General features: G+C 43.4%; 1 protein-coding gene across 1 annotated transcript; it reads left to right on the forward strand.

The window, feature by feature from the left end:
• The first annotated feature begins 6,376 nt into the window (after positions 1-6,376).
• On the forward strand, positions 6,377-14,429 carry LOC136577714 (olfactory receptor-like protein OLF3). The gene is made up of 2 exons (XM_066577631.1): positions 6,377-7,288; positions 13,917-14,429. The coding sequence occupies exons 1-2, from the start codon at positions 6,377-6,379 to the stop codon at positions 13,971-13,973; spliced, it is 969 nt and encodes a 322-aa protein (XP_066433728.1). The 3' UTR covers positions 13,974-14,429.
• Positions 14,430-17,527: the final 3,098 nt, after the last annotated feature.

Raw genomic sequence — 17,527 nt, forward strand, 5'->3', positions numbered from 1 at the left:
TGGTTCGAACAAACTGCATTACAACACCCTCTAAAGCAGGGTTTGAACAGTTTTGCTCTTCAGATAGGGACACATCGCTATCATAATGGTAAAAAATGCAATTAACAAAAAAAAAAACAAAGCAAATGTAACCCTTAGAAGTGTCCATTGGGTCCAAAAGGTCTTTAAACTTTTTTACTTTAGTTTACATTTTATGTTGTGCACTTGTGCAAGTTAAGAAAAAAAAATCTCCATCAATTTATACTCAATACCCCATAATGACAAAGTGAAAACATAATGTTCTTTGTAAAGTTTTAAAAAGGAAAAACTAACAATGTCCATTGAAATACGTACTCTCAGCCTGTACTCAGCACTCAGTTAAAGCAGCATTGGCAGCAATTACAATCTCCAAACTTCTTGGGTATGCTGTCACAGAGTCTGCACTTCAGAATTTGAGGATTTTCTGCTCTTCTCCTTTACAGATCCTCTCAAGATCTGTCAGCTTTCGGAGAATTTTTGTACAGCCATTTTCAGGTCTCTAAAGCGAGTCATTCAAGGACATTCACAGAGCTTTTCCTAAGCCACTCCTGTGTTGTCTTGGCTGTGTGCTAAAATCATTGTCTAATTGGAGGAGTAACCTGCTGCCCAGTGTGAGGTGCCTTGCACTCTGAATCAGATTTTCATTAAGATCTCTTTATTTTACTCCATTAAACATTCCATCAATCCTGACCAGACTCCCTGCCCCACAGCATGATGCTGCAACCACCAGGCCCCCTTGTAGGAAAGGTATTGGATGGGTGATGAGCAATGCCTGGTTTCCTCTAGACATAACGCTAAAAAGTTCAATCTTGGTTTCATTAGAAGTCTTAATTAGACTCTTGTTTACCCCAGTCCGAAAGTCCTTAGGAGGATTGATGGCAAACTCCAGGTGGGCTTTCATCTGTCTTTTACTGAGGAGAGTCTTATTTTTGGCCACTTTGCTATGAAGTCCAGAGTAGTGGAATGCTACAGTGATGGCTGATCAACTGGAATTTCCACAGGAGCTCAGCCTGACTGACGATTGGTTTCTTGGTAACCTCTCTTACCAAGGCCGTTCTCCCACCATTGACTTAATTTAGTTGTTTGATTAGCTGTAGGGAAAGTCCTGGTTGTTCCAGATTTCTTCCATGTAAAGCTTGTGGAGACCGCTCTGTTATTGGTAATTTCAGTACAGAAGAACATTTTTGTAGCCTTCTCAAGTTCTCTGCCTCTGCACAATAATGTCTCTTAGCTCTATAGGCAAGTATTTCCTCCTCATGGCTTGGTTTGGCCCTGATATGCATTTTGAGCTGTGACACATTATACAGATAGGAAGGACGTCTTTTAAAATTATGTCCAGTCAACTGAATTTACCAAAGGTGACTCAAAGGTAGGTGTAGAAACTTTTCAAAGATGATCAAGATATGTAGGAGACTTCCAGAGCTAAATTTTCAAATCAAGTGTCATACCAAAGGGTGTAAACACATATGTCAATGCAAAATGTTATTTTTTCATTTTTTTTTTTTAATTCACAAAGATTTTTAACATTCTTTTTTCACATTGTCATTATGGGGTATTGAGAGCAGAATAATAGGGAAAAGCTGGATTTTTTTTATTTACAGTGGGCCACAACATAACAAAATGTATAAGAAAAAAAGAAAAATGAAAGGCTATGAAGACTTTCTTGACCCACAGTAGGTCTGTCCTACATAAAAACAGTGTCCTATACCATCAAAGGGCACTTGGAAACTTGAGGAAACTCTGAGAGGAAAAAGGTCTGTCAGACCAAAAGCCACTACAAAAGCAGACATTTCTGAGTCAACAGTTTGCATTAGCAGTGCCTCACAGCACAAAATGTTCGAACACAGCTTAATGCAGCAAAAAATATATAAAAGTTTCCATTTTAACTGTTAACAGAAGACTCTTATTTGCAGGTTTGACAGGTAGAGTATTGGTAGGAAGGCCACTACAAAGATTACAAAATAAAAAAGCAAAAGACTTGGCTGGGCCAAGAAGTACCTGCTGTGGACTAATGAAGAGTGGAAGAAAGTCTTATAGACTGATAAATCAAAATTTAACATCTTTGGTACATTATGAATGTTTTTTGTATGCTGTTGAGTAGGTCAAATATGGAAGAGGAAATGTGATGGTCTGGGTCTCTTTTGCGGGTTCTAGAGTTGGCAACTTCCAAAGGGTAACTAGTAACATGGAACAAAAAGGGCTACCACAGCATTTTAAAATGTCATGCAATACCCCCTGGCATACACCATACATGTAAACATACTTCCAGGTTATATTATAACTTCTTAAGAAGACAAGTAGAAGCTGGTCTGTTTCAAAGAATGGAATGGGTCAGAAACGCTCTTTTCTCCTTAGGGAGAGCAACTATATACTATAAACTAAGTGAGGAGAATTTATTGAATAGGTGGCACTGTGGAGGATTTATTCCATCTCCCTTATTTGCATATTACCCAGAGGAGCGTGCGTGGCCATTTGAGTCTCCTCACTTAGTTTATAGTATATAGTTGCTCTCCCTAAGGAGAAAAGAGCGTTTCTGACCCCTGTCCCAGGCCTCTCACTAGCAAAAGCCAGACTCCTACTGTACACTGATGATGGGCAATAACCCGGAAACAGCTGTATGTACATGGAGTCTGGCTTTGCTTTTGATTCCCAGTCATTGTAAGAAGACTTGTATAAAAAGTCCCACTTTGACTCTAAGGAATGCTGCCTGGCACTGTGGAGGATTTATTCCATCTCCCTTATTTAAAGAATGGAATGACTACAGACTTAAATTCAGTTGAGCTTGTTTGCGACAGACTGGACAAAAGGGTGAAAATAAAGCAACCTACAAGTGCAGCACATTTGTGGGAGTAAAAATTCTTGGTAGAGATCTCTACACAACAGAAAGAATGCCTGGATTGTGTAAAGCTGTTATATCAGCTTGAGGGGGGGGACCTTGAAAAGTCTGAAATCTAGATTTAATTTGATGAAACAAAGTTAATCCATTATTTTAATTTATCTTAATTAATTTGATTGTTCTTTGCTTTCATTTCAAAGTGTATTTAAAGAGGTTGTCCAGCCGTGACAAGTGTCTGGATATGACAAATTCTCCGGCCGGTCTTCTTTTCTTGTCGGGCAGGTGCAGTAGCACTTGTCGACTCTCGGGAATGCACATCTCTTCACGCATGCGCAGTTCACTCAGAGGTCAATAGTGAAGCCGATCCTGACAACAGGACTGTCCTCAGCCTAAGGGTAAGTATTACTACCGGGGCAGTGTTGAGGGGGAGGGTGGTGTCACGATAACTACTGGGGGCAGTGTCAGGGGGCACTTGGTGTCAATCTTACTACTGGGGTAGTGTCGGGGGTTGGGTAGTGTAAATATTACTACTGGGGCAGTGTTGGGGGGTGGCTGGTGTCACTTTTACTACTGGGGCAGTGTTGGGGGTGGGTGGTGTAACTATTACTACTCGGAGCAGTGTCGGGGGGTGGGTTGTGTCATTATTACTACTGGGGACAGGGTCTGGGGCAGGTGGTGTCACTATTATTACTGTGGGCAGTGTCTTAAGGGCAAGTAGTGTCACTATTACTACTGGGGAAGTGTCCAGGGGGGGTGTCACTATTACTACTGGGAGCATTATCATTGGGCACTATTACTAGTCCTGCGGGGGTGAGTGGTGTCACTATTACTACTGTGGCAACTATTCGGAGTACCTATTACTACTAGGGGAGATATTAGGGGTCACTATTTCTGCTGGGGTGACTATTAGGGGTCAATATTATTGCTAGGGCAACTATTGGGGGTCCCTATTACTGCCGGGGCAATTATTGGGGGTCGCTAAGTGCTGGGGTAATTATTAGAGGTCACTATTACTGCTGGGGGAATTATTAGGGGGTCATAATTTCTGCAGGAGTAATTATGGGGGACAACTATTAGTGTTGGGGCAAAATATTTGGGGTCACTATTACTGCTGAGGCAACGATTGGGGATCACTATTAGTGCAGGGGAAAGTATTAGAAGTCACTATTACTGCTGGAGATGCTGTTGGGGGGCACTGTTGCTGCTGGGGATGCTATTGGATGGAATTGTTGCTTCTTGGAGTTGCTATTGGGGGGGCACTATTGCAGCTGGGGATGCTATTGCAGGGCACTGTTGCTGCTGGTGATGCTATTTCAGGGCACTGTTGCTGCTTGTGATGTTATTGGATGGCACTGTTGCTGCTGGAGATGCTATTGGGGGGGCACTGTTGTTGCTGGTGCAACTGTTTTGGGGGCACTGTTGCTGCAGGTGCAAGTATTGGGGAGACACTGTTGCTCCTGGGGCTACTATTGGGGGTCACTGTTGCAGCTGGAGATGCTATTGCAGGGTACTGTTGCTGCTGGAGATGCTACTGAGGGCATTGTTTTTGCTGGTGCAACTGTTGTAGGGGCACTGTTGCTGCTGGTGCAACAGTTGTGGGGGCACTGTTGCTGCAACTATTGGGAGGGACACTGTTGCTGCTGTGGCTACTATCGGGGAGGCACTATTGCTGCTTGGGATGCTATTTGCGGGGCACTTTTGCTGCTTGGGCTACTATTGGGGGCACTGATGATGCCGTGGCTACTATTGGTGGGGCACTATTGTTGCTTGTGCAACTACTGGGGGTCACTATTACAGCTGGGGTTTTGGTGCAGGTTTTGAGTGCGGTTTTAGCTGAAGTTCTGGGTGCATTTTGGATGCGGTTTTTGAGTACAGTTTTTACAGCGTGTCCTGCTGTAATTGGGAGCGCACACACAGAGGGGAGAAGCACAGGGAATTGAGGTATTGCAGCACAATGACACCATCTTTGAATATTTCTTTCAACATCAGATTACAAAGTAAGAAACAGACATTATAGCTAATCTGTATGCCATTTTGATCCCATGTATGCTGCGTTTTACAATGCTTAGTGAAAGGAAAGCATTATTAATATAAAATAAAATTTCACCCTGCTTGGCCGGACTACTCCTTTAAGGCATTAAACTGTGTAAATATCAATAAAAACTGGGGGGAAAATGAGCCGTTTTAAAACTTTAGAAGGTAAGTGTACAGCGGATTCCTTTCCGCTAAAAGTTTCAGTTTTGTTTCATCACTCTACAGAACAAAATCCACAAACCTCTGTGGCTTATTCATATGGTTTGGGGCATATCAGAGGTGACTTTTCATGTACTTTTGAATCAGTAGAGGTGGATATCTTAGATTTGGTGCATGAAGAACTTGAAATGTAATACTTGCCTCATTCCACCCAATCATGTTGTGAGTCTTTTGGAGTCACTTGAGTGTTTTTGGCCAAAGTGGTTCCCTAGGAATTTAGTACAACCAGTGATGGCTTCCTCTATCTGACATGTCCAGATAGTATATTCAGAGTTACTTTAACTTTGAACTTTAGATCTGCTTTAAGCTGTATCTCTAAGAACATCCATGACCTTTGCTAACTTTTTTTATTCTTTTCTTTGTTTGTGCAAGCCAATGATCTCTTCTCCTAACTTTTTGAACTCCGCTACTGAGCCATGTTTTAAAGCACGATCCAACATCACAGTCAGGCCCTTGCTGGTTCAGATATTTGGTGTGTTTCTATTCAGGCTGTTGAATATTTCTGGAACTGCAGAAGTTAAAAAAGTTACCTTTTTTAGTGGCTTTGGATAAACCACTTGTTGTAATAGTTGTGTTGAGCTATTTAATTTAGATTTTTTTTTACAAACAACTGAATGCTTGTAAACTTTGCAAAAAACCTAATTTACAAAAGGCAGTTAAATAATTTGGATTGCAACTGTATGGGTGTGGAGGTTTTGTATGTTTTTATTATTTTGCAATTTAAGTTTTATTTCTACATGTCAAAAGTTGAAATATTGTCTTTGTTACAAGAGGTGCAAAATGTCCAAAAATCCTGATAGAAAAATAGTTAAAATATGCATACGCTGCTCAATAAAATATGCACAAAGGATGAGTTACGGCTAGAGATGAGCGAACGTACTTGGTAAGGGCGATTTCGCAATCGAGCACCGCGATTTTCGAGTACTTCACTACTCGGGTGAAAAGTACTCGGGTGCGCTGTGGGGTGGGGGGTTGCAGAGGGGAGTGGGGGGTAGCAGCGGGGAACAGGGGGGAGCCCTCTCTTTCTCCCTCTTCCCCCCACTCCCCGCTGCAACCCCCCGCTCACCCACAGCGCACCCAAGTACTTTTCACCCGAGTAGTGAAGTACTCGAAAATCGCGGTGCTCGATTGCGAAATCGCCCTTACCGAGTACGTTCGCTCATCTCTAGTTACTGCTTGAATAAAAAATATATTATCTGAATGTACATAAATATTATTTCCCATCAAATCAACATTATCTTAATAGGTTACCAAATTCTTTTTTTTAGAATGCATTTGAAAAATCAGACAACACTCAGAGAATTTGTTTTTCTTGGACTTTCCAGTGACCCAAAGACACAAGTTGCGCTTTTCATTGTCTTTACATTAGTGTATACAGTTATTTTGATTGGAAACTTTCTCATCATTATTCTAGTCCTGACAGATGCCAACCTTCACACTCCTATGTATTTCTTCCTTTCCAACCTGTCTTTTCTGGATCTTTGTTATTCTACTTCCACTCTACCGAGAATGTTGAAGGATTTATTGTCAGTAAATAAAGTTATCCCTTATGGTGAATGTGTAGCACAAATGTATATTTCCCTGTCTTTAGGTGAAAGTGAATGTGTTCTGCTTGCTGTTATGGCCTATGATCGTTATGTGGCTATATGTTATCCACTGCATTACACCACCATTATGAGTAAGAAGGTGTGTATTAGACTGGCAGTCAGTACATGGATATTTGGATTCCTTCTGTCTATTTCACATGTAGCTCTCACATTTAATATTGACACGTGTGGACACAATGTAATAAATCACTTTGCATGTGAAGTGACAGAAGTATTGTCACTGGGGTGTGAGAACATTATACTTGTGGAATTAGTTATTTTTATCGTTGGCATAATTATTCTCTTGACTCCTGTAACCTTTATTGTAATATCTTATATTTATATCATTCAAAATATCTTAAAGATTGCATCATCATCTGGGCGGAAGAAAGCATTTTCTACATGCAGCTCTCATATGATGGTTGTGGCAATCTTTTATGGATCAGCAATGGCTGCCTACATGAAACCTAGATCGAGTTCTCTTACTGGCACTGATAAAGTGATTGCTGTATTTTATGGAATTGTCACACCGATGTTAAATCCCATGATTTATACACTGAGAAACAATCATGTGAAAGCTGCATTTGTAAAATTGATTACAAAATTAGAGTTTTAGGATACTATTGTGTCTGAAAATAAGGAAGTTTAAAAAAAGAAACAGAAACACTAGTATTAGCTTTACAAGCATAGGTGTTCAGGACTAAAAGCCAGGTTGAAAAAATCTTTACTAGATGCAAAATGCTGACTATAAAAGGACCTAATGAAGCAACTGACCACATATTCATCTGGTCTAAAAAAAAATTGCACAGACTGAGTACAAACAAAGACACAATTGCATGGAAATATAAATCAGTGGAACGTCTGAAAAACTACCATCTGTGAACAACTAAGAATGGATAGGACCATAATCATGGAAAAGTGGTTCAAAATGAAGCAGTAAAAATACTGTAGAATTTCCATATATAAACAGACAAAGTATTGGCCCATAACACATCTGATTTGTCCATCATTGAAAAGAAAAGGGTGTGGTTTGTTGACATTGCTATACCCAGTGATGAAAGAATCAATGAAAAACAACAAAAAATAACCAATTATGAAGACTTGAAGGTTGAAATACAGCACCTCTGGCACCAGCTGGCAGTGGTCATCCAGGGGTAATCGACACACTGGGTGCCCAAAGACCTTGACCGGCATCTGAAACAACTCAATATCAACAAATTTATCTGTCAGTTACAAAGTGCAATGCTGCTGGGCTCTGCACACATTTTACGCAGATATGTAACATCAGTTCTTGGGTGGTTCCACATGCATTATGAAGACAAACTACCAAGCTGTGATCTCGTGCTTGTCTTAATAATAATAATAATAATAATAATAATAATAATACTTTATTTTAATTAATATCGCAACCAATTTGTAACATGTACTGGTACAACTTCCATCGATGGGCATCAAATAGGTATAGCCAGTGTTACTAAAATACTTAGTCTCTCTATGTCATATCTTCTGGTATCTTTTCCTTTTTTTTAACCTCTTTCCAATATTTAACAAAGAGGTATAATTATGAATGAGAGATGATCAATAGTGATAATGACTGACTTTTTTGGATGTGGAATTGCATCTTCCTCTCAACATATGTGCGCAGTCATTCATGACACTTTTACGTTGTACCTCTATACTATGACAAGTCTCTGACTCTGTAAACCATCTCCCAGAATTTGGTAAACGAGTTCTGGTTAGTTACTAGATTCTGTCAAGGTGTCTGCATGCCCCAGTCAGACCGGGCTTTTTAATTCATAGACACAGGCAGGTACAACTCCCTATTGTGAAGTCCCTGTCGACCCACAGCATGGGTGGCTCCCTGGAACCCACCGGTGGTACACAGAAATATCCCATTGCATTGCCCAACACAGCTGAGGTAGTAATGTCGTGCTTAATGCAGGTGGGCTTCGGCCCACACTGCATGCCCCAGTCAGACTGGGGTTCTTTAGAAGTGTACAGATGTATTAAAAACTCCGTGTGCACCTACAGCATGGGTGGCTCCCTGGAACCCACCGGCGGTACACAAAAATATCCCATTGCATTGCCCAACACAGCTGAGGTAGTAATGTCGTGCTTAATGCAGGTGGGCTTCGGCCCACACTGCATGCCCCAGTCAGACTGGGGTTCTTTACAAGTGGACACATGTAGGTTAAACTCCCTGTGGACCCACTGCCTGGGTGGGTGCCAGGAAGCCACCGGCGGTACATAGAAATATCCCATTGCATTGCCCAACACAGCTGAGGTAGTAATGTTGTGCGTAATACAGGTGGGTTTCGGCCCACACTGCATGCCCCAGTCAGACTGGGGTTCTTTAGAAGTGTACAGATGTATTAAAAACTCCGTGTGCACCTACAGCATGGGTGGCTCCCTGGAACCCACCGGCGGTACACAAAAATATCCCATTGCATTGCCCAACACAGCTGAGGTTACGTCAGCTGTAATGCAGGTGGGCTAAAAATTAATTTGATTACACTGTAGGCGAGGGCCCACAAAAATTGCTGTATCAACAGTACTAATGTACATCCCAAAAATTGGCCATGGCCAGCCAAGAGGGCAGGTGAAACACATTAATCGCTTTGGTTAATGTGGCTTAAGTGGTAACTAGGCCTGGAGGCAGCCCAGTGTAACGAAAAATTGGTTCAAGTTAAAGTTCCAATGCTTTTAAGCGCATTGAAACTTTTAAAAATTGTTCTGAAAAATTATTTGACTGAGCCTTGTGGCCCTAAGAAAAATTGCCCGTTCAGCGTGATTACGTGAGGTTTCAGGAGGAGGAGCAGGAGGAGGAGGAGGAGGAATATTAGACACAGATTGATGAAGCAGAAATGTCCCCGTTTTGGATGGTGAGAGAGAACGTAGCTTCCATCCGCGGGTGCAGCCTACGTATTGCTTACGTATCGCTGCTGTCCGCTGGTGGAGAACAGAAGTCTGGGGAAATCCAGCCTTTGTTCATCTTGATGAGTGTTAGCCTGTCGGCACTGTCGGTTGACAAGCGGCTACGCTTATCTGTGATGATTCCCCCAGCCGCACTAAACACCCTTTCCGACAAGACGCTAGCCGCAGGACAAGCAAGCACCTCCAGGGCATACAGCGCGAGTTCAGGCCACGTGTCCAGCTTCGACACCCAGTAGTTGTAGGGGGCAGAGGCGTCACCAAGGATGGTCGTGCGATCCGCTACGTACTCCCTCACCATCCTTTTACAGTGCTCCCGCCGACTCAGCCGTGACTGGGGAGCGGTGACACAGTCTTGGTGGGGAGCCATAAAGCTGGCCAGGCCCTTAAAGACTGTTGCACTGCCTGGGATGTACATGCTGCTCGATCTACGCACATCCCCTGCTACCTTGCCCTCGGTACTGCGCCTTCTGCCACTAGCGCTGTCGGCTGGGAATTTTACCATCAGCTTGTCCGCAAGGGTCCTGTGGTATAGCAACACTCTCGAACCCCTTTCCTCTTCGGGAATCAGAGTGGGCAGGTTCTCCTTATACCGTGGATCGAGCAGTGTGTACACCCAGTAATCCGTCGTGGCCAGAATGCGTGCAACGCGAGGGTCACGAGAAAGGCATCCTAACATGAAGTCAGCCATGTGTGCCAGGGTACCAGTACGCAACACATGGCTGTCCTCACTAGGAAGATCACTTTCAGGATCCTCCTCCTCCTCCTCCTCAGGCCATACACGCTGAAAGGATGACAGGCAATCAGCCGGTGTACCGTCAGCAGCGGCCCAAGCTGTCTCTTCCCCCTCCTCCTCATCCTCCTCATGCTCCTCCTCCTCCTCCTGTACGCGCTGAGAAATAGACAGGAGGGTGCCCTGACTATCCAGCGGCATACTGTCTTCCCCCGCCCCCGTTTCCGAGCGCAAAGCAGCTGCCTTTATGGTTTGCAGGGAATTTCTCAAGATGCATAGCAGAGGAATGGTGACGCTAATGATTGTAGCATCGCCGCTCACCACCTGGGTAGACTCCTCAAAATTACCAAGGACATGGCAGATGTCTGCCAACCAGGCCCACTCTTCTGAAAGGAATTGAGGAGGCTGACTCCCACTGCGCCGCCCATGTTGGAGTTGGTATTCGACTATAGCTCTCCGTTGTTCATAGAGCCTGGCCAATATGTGGAGCGTAGAGTTCCACCGTGTGGGCACGTCGCACAGCAGTCGGTGCACTGGCAGCTTAAAGTGATGTTGCAGGGTGCGCAGGGTGGCAGCGTCCGTGTGGGACTTGCGGAAATGTGCGCAGAGCCGGCGCGCCTTTACGAGCAGGTCTGACAAGCGTGGGTAGCTTTTCAGAAAGCGCTGAACCACCAAATTAAAGACGTGGGCCAGGCATGGCACGTGCGTGAGGCTGCCGAGCTGCAGAGCCGCCACCAGGTTACGGCCGTTGTCACACACGACCATGCCCGGTTGGAGGCTCAGCGGCGCAAGCCAGCGGTCGGTCTGCTGTGTCAGACCCTGCAGCAGTTTGTGGGCCGTGTGCCTCTTTTTTTTTTTTAAAACTCTTTTTTATTGACAATTAGGAAGATCATACATGTACAAAATTTCGTAGTCATCGCAGGTCATGAACTCACAATATACATTTACAATGGTGATATCATCTATAGGTGTTAACACGTTTTTTTTCTTGTACAGTGGTAACAATGTATATAGTCTCGGTCCATACTTATATCTTCCATTTTTTCTTTTTTTTCTCCCCCCCCCCCCTCCTTCCCCGATTTCCCCCCTCCCCTAAATCCCCAACTTTTTAATATTTTGGTTTGAAAATAAAGACCTAAATATCTATAAACATTTAACTTATTTGCGGTAGATCTCATCAGCACCCAAATCCCTCCCCAGCGTCCTATCATCGAATCTCAAGGGATCCCAGTTGGTTTGTGTCCTTTTGGGTATAGTACCATGAGGTGTTGGTAAATTGGTTCATGCATTCGTATATTTCTTGAGGGTTAAGGATTTTTTCCATAAATCTTTTCCACTTTTTAAAGAATTTTGGGGCTTGAGATTCTACTTGTCTTTCTATCTCTATCCTTTCTACTTTCAGAAGGTGTTTTAATTGTTGTAGGGTGTCTTTTAAGCAAGGGGGATTTGCTGCCAACCAGTCCTTTAGAAGGCATCTTTTGCTGATCAGTAATATAGTGTGGGTCATTTTAGAGTTTTTTGTCTGGTTAGGTAATTGTTGGAAAATGTACGTCTGTGGAGTCAGTGGTAGGAGTTGTCCCCCTATATCCTGGATTAATCTTTGCGCGTCTGCCCAATAATTTTGTATTTTGGGGCAATGCCATATGCCATGTAGGAAGTCGGATTTTGGTTGCGCGCACCTAGGGCATGCTTGTAACCTTGTCGGTCCTTTTGGGTTTTGTGGCTTGTCAAAACCATATATAGCTCCATGGATTATTCTGAAATAAGTTTCCCTCCATCTCTCATTTGATATCGCCTGCCTCACCGAGGACCAGCTCTCAGTCAATTTCTCAGGTAATTCTATGTCTTGGAGTTCTCTGCCCCATTTTTTGAATGGACTAGGGTTGGAATTATTTTTCATCGCCGCCCCCTCTCTAAGTTTAGTGTAAAGTTTTGAAATTGAGTGTTTGTATGTGTAATCCTTTACTATGGTATCTATTGGGTTGATTATCGCTTCCTTTGTTATGTCCGCTAGCCTTTCCCGGAGGAAGTTTCTCACTTGAGCAAATGGCAGGAAGTGGGACAGAGGTAGGTTATATTCCTCACATATCTCTTTAAAGGTCTTGTACCTGGGGCTTTCTGGGTGGAGGAGGTGCTGGACTTTCATAATCCCCTTGCGTCGCCACAGTCCAAACATTTTATTTTCTCTCCCCTCCTTAAATTCTGGGTGTTGCCACAAGTCCATGTGTTTGGAGATCTTATATGGTAGACCGAAAGCTTTTCGGACTATCTTCCAAGCTGCTATCGTGTCTTTTGCCATTACTGAGTGTTTGCACTCTATTGGAAGATTGGAATAATTTGTGTGCAGTAAGGCGTTCAAACTCCATGGAGTGAACAGTTCTGTTTCTATGTCTATGTTCGAGTAGTCCTTCGAGTTTCGTAGCCAATCTATCGAATGTCTCATGAGGCTAGCCACGTTATATAATTGAATGTTCGGGAAATTAAGTCCTCCTCCGCTTATGGGGAGCATTAGTTTTTTTAAAGCTATACGTGGTTTTTTTCGTGACCACACAAATGACGTGAATGCTGTGTGTAGTTTTGCTAGGTCGCGTCTTTGGAGTAATAGAGGGATTGTCTGCAGTGGGTAGAGGAGTCTTGGGAAGCTAACCATTTTAATCAAATGGCATCTGCCCGTGAGGGATAATGGGAGGTTACTCCATCCATTCAGTTCTTTTATTATTTTTACTATTATTGGGGGATAGTTTAATGTATAAAGAGATTCTGGCTTTTTACCTATGTTTATGCCCAGGTATTTGATATGTGTCTTTGCTACGCTGACAGGGTGGTTTCCAATGCTTGTATTTGTAAGATTGCCTCGAGGGGAGATATCTAATAGTTCGCATTTCGTGGTGTTTACTTTGAATCCTGAACATTCTCCAAAGGCTTCCAGCATGGCAAAAACCCGTGGTAAATCGGATTTTGGTTGGGAGAGCGCTATCAATATATCATCCGCAAATAACATGGTTTTTATGGTTTTCTTCTGGACCCCTATACCCCTAATCTTGGTATTGCCCTCTAGCTTTCGTGCTAATGGCTCAATTGCCAGGTTGAATAAAAGTGGCGACAGAGGGCATCCTTGTCTCGTCCCTTTTTGTAGGGGGAAGCTTGGGGATAGGAAGCCCGGGGTGTGGATTCGTGCCTGTGGGGAAGAGTAAAGTTTCCACAGATAAGAGCAGAAGGGCCCTTTGAAGCCCATCCTATCCATCACCTCCCCCAGCCAGGACCAAGAGACATTATCAAAAGCCTTTTCGGCGTCTATTGTGAGAAGGGCTGGAGAAGGATGGTCGTCTGGATGTATCTTGATATCGTCTAAGATTGTCAAGATTCTCCTTATGTTTATTATGGCTGAGCGTCCTTTCGTAAAGCCCGCCTGAGTTGGGGAGACCAAGTGGGGCATAATGGTGGCCAGGCGGTCTGCCATGATTTTGGCCATTAATTTTAAATCGGTATTTATTAGGGAGATTGGTCTATATGATTTGGCCTCTGTGGGATCTTTGCCGGGTTTGGGTAATAGTTTGATATGGGCCACGTTCGTATCCGAGGGGATTGGGTTATCTTGCATATATCCATTGAATAGTGTCTCAAGTAATGGGGACGTCTGGTCTTTTAATATTTTGTAGAATTCGCTCGTATATCCGTCTGGCCCTGGAGCTTTGTTATTTCCCATGTTTTTGATACCTTCTTTTATTTCCTCTTGGGATACCGGTGTATTTAGTAGATTTGTTTGGTCCTCCGTCAATCTGGGCCACGTTATGTCTGAAAATAGGTCTTCTCCAGTAGTTATGTGTGATTGTGGTTTACTGTATAATTTTGAGTAAAATTCAAGGAATATGTCATTAATTTTTTGGGGGTGAGAGTGTGGCTTTCCTGTTGAGTCTTTTAAGCATGAAATATTGGACCTCTGAAATGGACCTCTTGCCAAATTGGCCATGATTTTTCCTGCCTTGTTACCGTATTTAAATAATTTTGCCTCTTTACGGGAATACGCTAGCGTTTCCCTTTTTTGTAGCCATGTCTCATATGTTTCCTTTGTTTTTGTCCAATTTTGTTTATTTTGGTTATTTGGTTTTTCTTGGAATTGGGTGTATGCCTCGCGTAGTTGTTTATTAAATTTGCTAATGTTATCTTTGATGTTCCTTTTTAGAGAGATCACATATGCGATTATCCTGCCCCGGATAACTGCCTTGGCCGTGTCCCAAAGTAGTTGAGGATTGTCTGAGTGAGCTTCATTGTCAGACATATACTCCATCCACCACCCCTTCAGTAGTGCGCAGAACGTCTCATCTTCTGCCAGATATGAAGGGAATCTCCAGATATAATCTGTGCCCCTCGGGGTTTCTTCGCACATTGATAATATCACTGGCGCATGATCTGATATCACCATGTCTCCTATGGAGATTTTTATGAGTTTTGACATTAGCTGGGACGGGATTAATATGTAATCTATTCTGGACCATGAATTGTGTGCGTGTGAGAAGTGAGTGTATTCTCGCCCCTCTGGGTTATGTTCGCGCCATGCGTCCTTAAGAGCGGTTTTGTTTACAAAATTCAAAAGATTTAGGTCGTGGTATCTGCTCCGGTCGCTCCGAGTCGACTGGCTGCGTCTATCCTCACTTGTCCTAATAGTCGCGTTAAAGTCGCCCCCTATTATTTTGCGTTTTTCGGTGTCTGCCAGTATTTTATCCGATAGATTTTCTAAGAACTGTTTATTGTTAATGTTAGGGCCATAGACATTGTAGATATTGTAATTCTCCCTTCCTGCTTTGATCTGTAGGAGTGCTATCCTCCCCTCCGAATCGTGCCATTGTCTTTCTACTTCAATGTTTAATCCCTTCTTAATTAATATCATTACCCCTGCTTTTGATTGTATTGCTGGTGACCCGTATATTTCCCCCACCCACATCCTGCGCATACGAAAGTAGTCCTCCTCCCCCAGGTGTGTTTCCTGGAGCAAGGCTATGTCCGCTTTCAGACGTTTTAAGTGGCGTAGTATTACCGAGCGTTTTTGTGGTGATCTGAGACCCTTTACATTCCATGAGATAATTTGCATAGTTTTGGTTTCTTTTCTAGTTGGCTTCTAGGTGGGGATTGAACGTCTGTGGGGCCCCCGCAAACAAACAGAAAAATAAAAAGAAAGATTTAACTTTAGATTCCTAACTTTCAATTAACTTCAAACTATCTCTCAGCCTTTTTCTTTCTTCTTCTAAGTCCCTATAGCCTATAGCAGTAGGGGTATTTATGCAGTCTCCCTTAGGGTAGGATGCCTGGCATCACCCCTAAAGAAGGGCGCATGAATTGACTTCCTTCAATTCCATTTCGCAAGCCTCGTCGGGGAGCTTAAATTTGTTGCGGTCACGCAACAGCTCCTGTAGCTATCTTCAACTTATTGGGCCATCTTGCTCCTCCTGTAGATTACGTCATGGAATTAAATCAAGCCTAACTCCATTTTTGATCTGTGTACCATAACTTTAACTTTCCGCTCCAGATAATTGCAGTTTGTATTGGTAAACTTGGACACATCTAAACATATTTAAACAAATGTATAGGTTTGCAATATAATCAGTCCCCTTTAACAAAGCCGATGCCCCATGGCGACCTCCCATGTTTCCCCTTAGTGTCCATTTTGTGGGGTCGTATACTCACGACCCTGTCGGGATGGCGCGGAGTTGGTCATTTGGCGTAGCGGACGCGTTCTGATTGTCGTCACGTCTCCTCCTGTTGTAGCTTGGTGTTGGGGGGGAGCACTCTCCCCGTCTGTTTGGCGATCTCCCATCCGCTCTTAAGGCCAACTCTCGTTCTGCTTTTTCCGGATCTTGGAAAGTAAGAATAGTTCCATTAGAGCAGAACACTTTCAATAATGCAGGGTATAGTAGAGCAAATTTTTGTTGTTTTTTGTGCAGTTCTGAGCAAATAGGGGAAAACGCCCTTCTCTTCCGCTGGACCTCTGCCGAATAGTCAGCAAAAATCAGGATTTTATGTCCCTCAATTTCTAGTAAGTTGTTTCGGCTCTTGAAGTTCCGCAGAATCAGTGAATTGTCTGTATAGTCAAGATATTTCACTATTGTGGGTCTTGGGCGTGTTCTATTGCTTGAGGTTTGTTCAGTAGAGAATACTCGCCTGTCGGGTCCCAAGCGATGGGCACGTTCCACCTTGCATTTGTGGGTAATCCCAAGAATGTTTGGAATTGTGGACTCACACAGCTGGTGTAGATCTTTTTGTGAGTATGTTTCTGGGACTCCAATAATGCGCAGGTTGTTTCGTCGGGACCTATTTTCTAGGTCCTCTAGTCGCTCCCACAGTTGTTTGTTGTCTTGACTCAGCTGGTCTATGTCTTTAGATGTAGCATCGAGTCCTGATGATAGGGTTTCTACCTCGAACTCCATTTTCTCAATTCGGTTGCTATGTTGTGTCACTTTGTCGTGGAGCTCGCGCAATGTGCCCGACACTGTAGCTGCCAGTGTCTCTTGTATGCCCGGTGAGATAAGTTTAGCAACTTCAATCGCTAGGTGTTTGTAATCTATTGTTGTTGCGTCTTTTATTATTAGGTTCTCCTGGTCAGGTGGTGTAGGATGTCCTGGGAATTCTTCCAGTGGGGCCCCAGCCTTTGATATGTCTTCTTTCCCTGATGTTTGTTTGAACGGGGTTTTTGATGGTGTATCCATTTGCTTATTTTTGTTGCGCCTCGTTTTGGTCACAAACTCCTCCATATTTGTTGAAGTCGGATGTTGTGCGCAGGTTATATTGTTGTACGAGTAGCAAGGCTGTGGGTGTTGCGTACAGAGTATATTGCTGTACAAGTGGTGTGTCTACGGACGTTATGCGCAGAGACTATTGTTGCACGAATTTCAGGGCTGCAGATGTTATGCTCAGGATATGGTGTTGCACGAGATGCAGGACTGCAGATGTTATGCACAGTCTATTGTTGCACAAGATTCAGGACTGCAGGTATTATGCGCAGTCTATTGTTGTACAAGATGCAAGGTTGCAGGTGTTGTGCGCAGGATATTGTTGCACAAGATGCAAGGTTGCAGGTGTTATACGCAGGATATTGTTGCACAAGATGCAGGGTTGCAGGTGTTGTGTGCAGGATATTGTTGCACAAGATGCAAGGTTGCAGGTGTTATGCGCAGT

This window comes from Eleutherodactylus coqui, chromosome 8, assembly GCF_035609145.1.
Source record: "Eleutherodactylus coqui strain aEleCoq1 chromosome 8, aEleCoq1.hap1, whole genome shotgun sequence".
Taxonomy (NCBI): Eukaryota; Metazoa; Chordata; class Amphibia; order Anura; family Eleutherodactylidae; genus Eleutherodactylus; species Eleutherodactylus coqui.

Bases quoted from the DNA above. Each gene is read 5' to 3' on its own strand.
- LOC136577714 (XM_066577631.1), top strand. From the start codon at position 6,377: ATGCATTTGAAAAATCAGACAACACTCAGAGAATTTGTTTTTCTTGGA. The intron at 7,289-13,916 runs ATTACAAAATTA...TAATAGTTTGAT, and splicing joins AAGCTGCATTTGTAAAATTG to ATGGGCCACGTTCGTATCCG.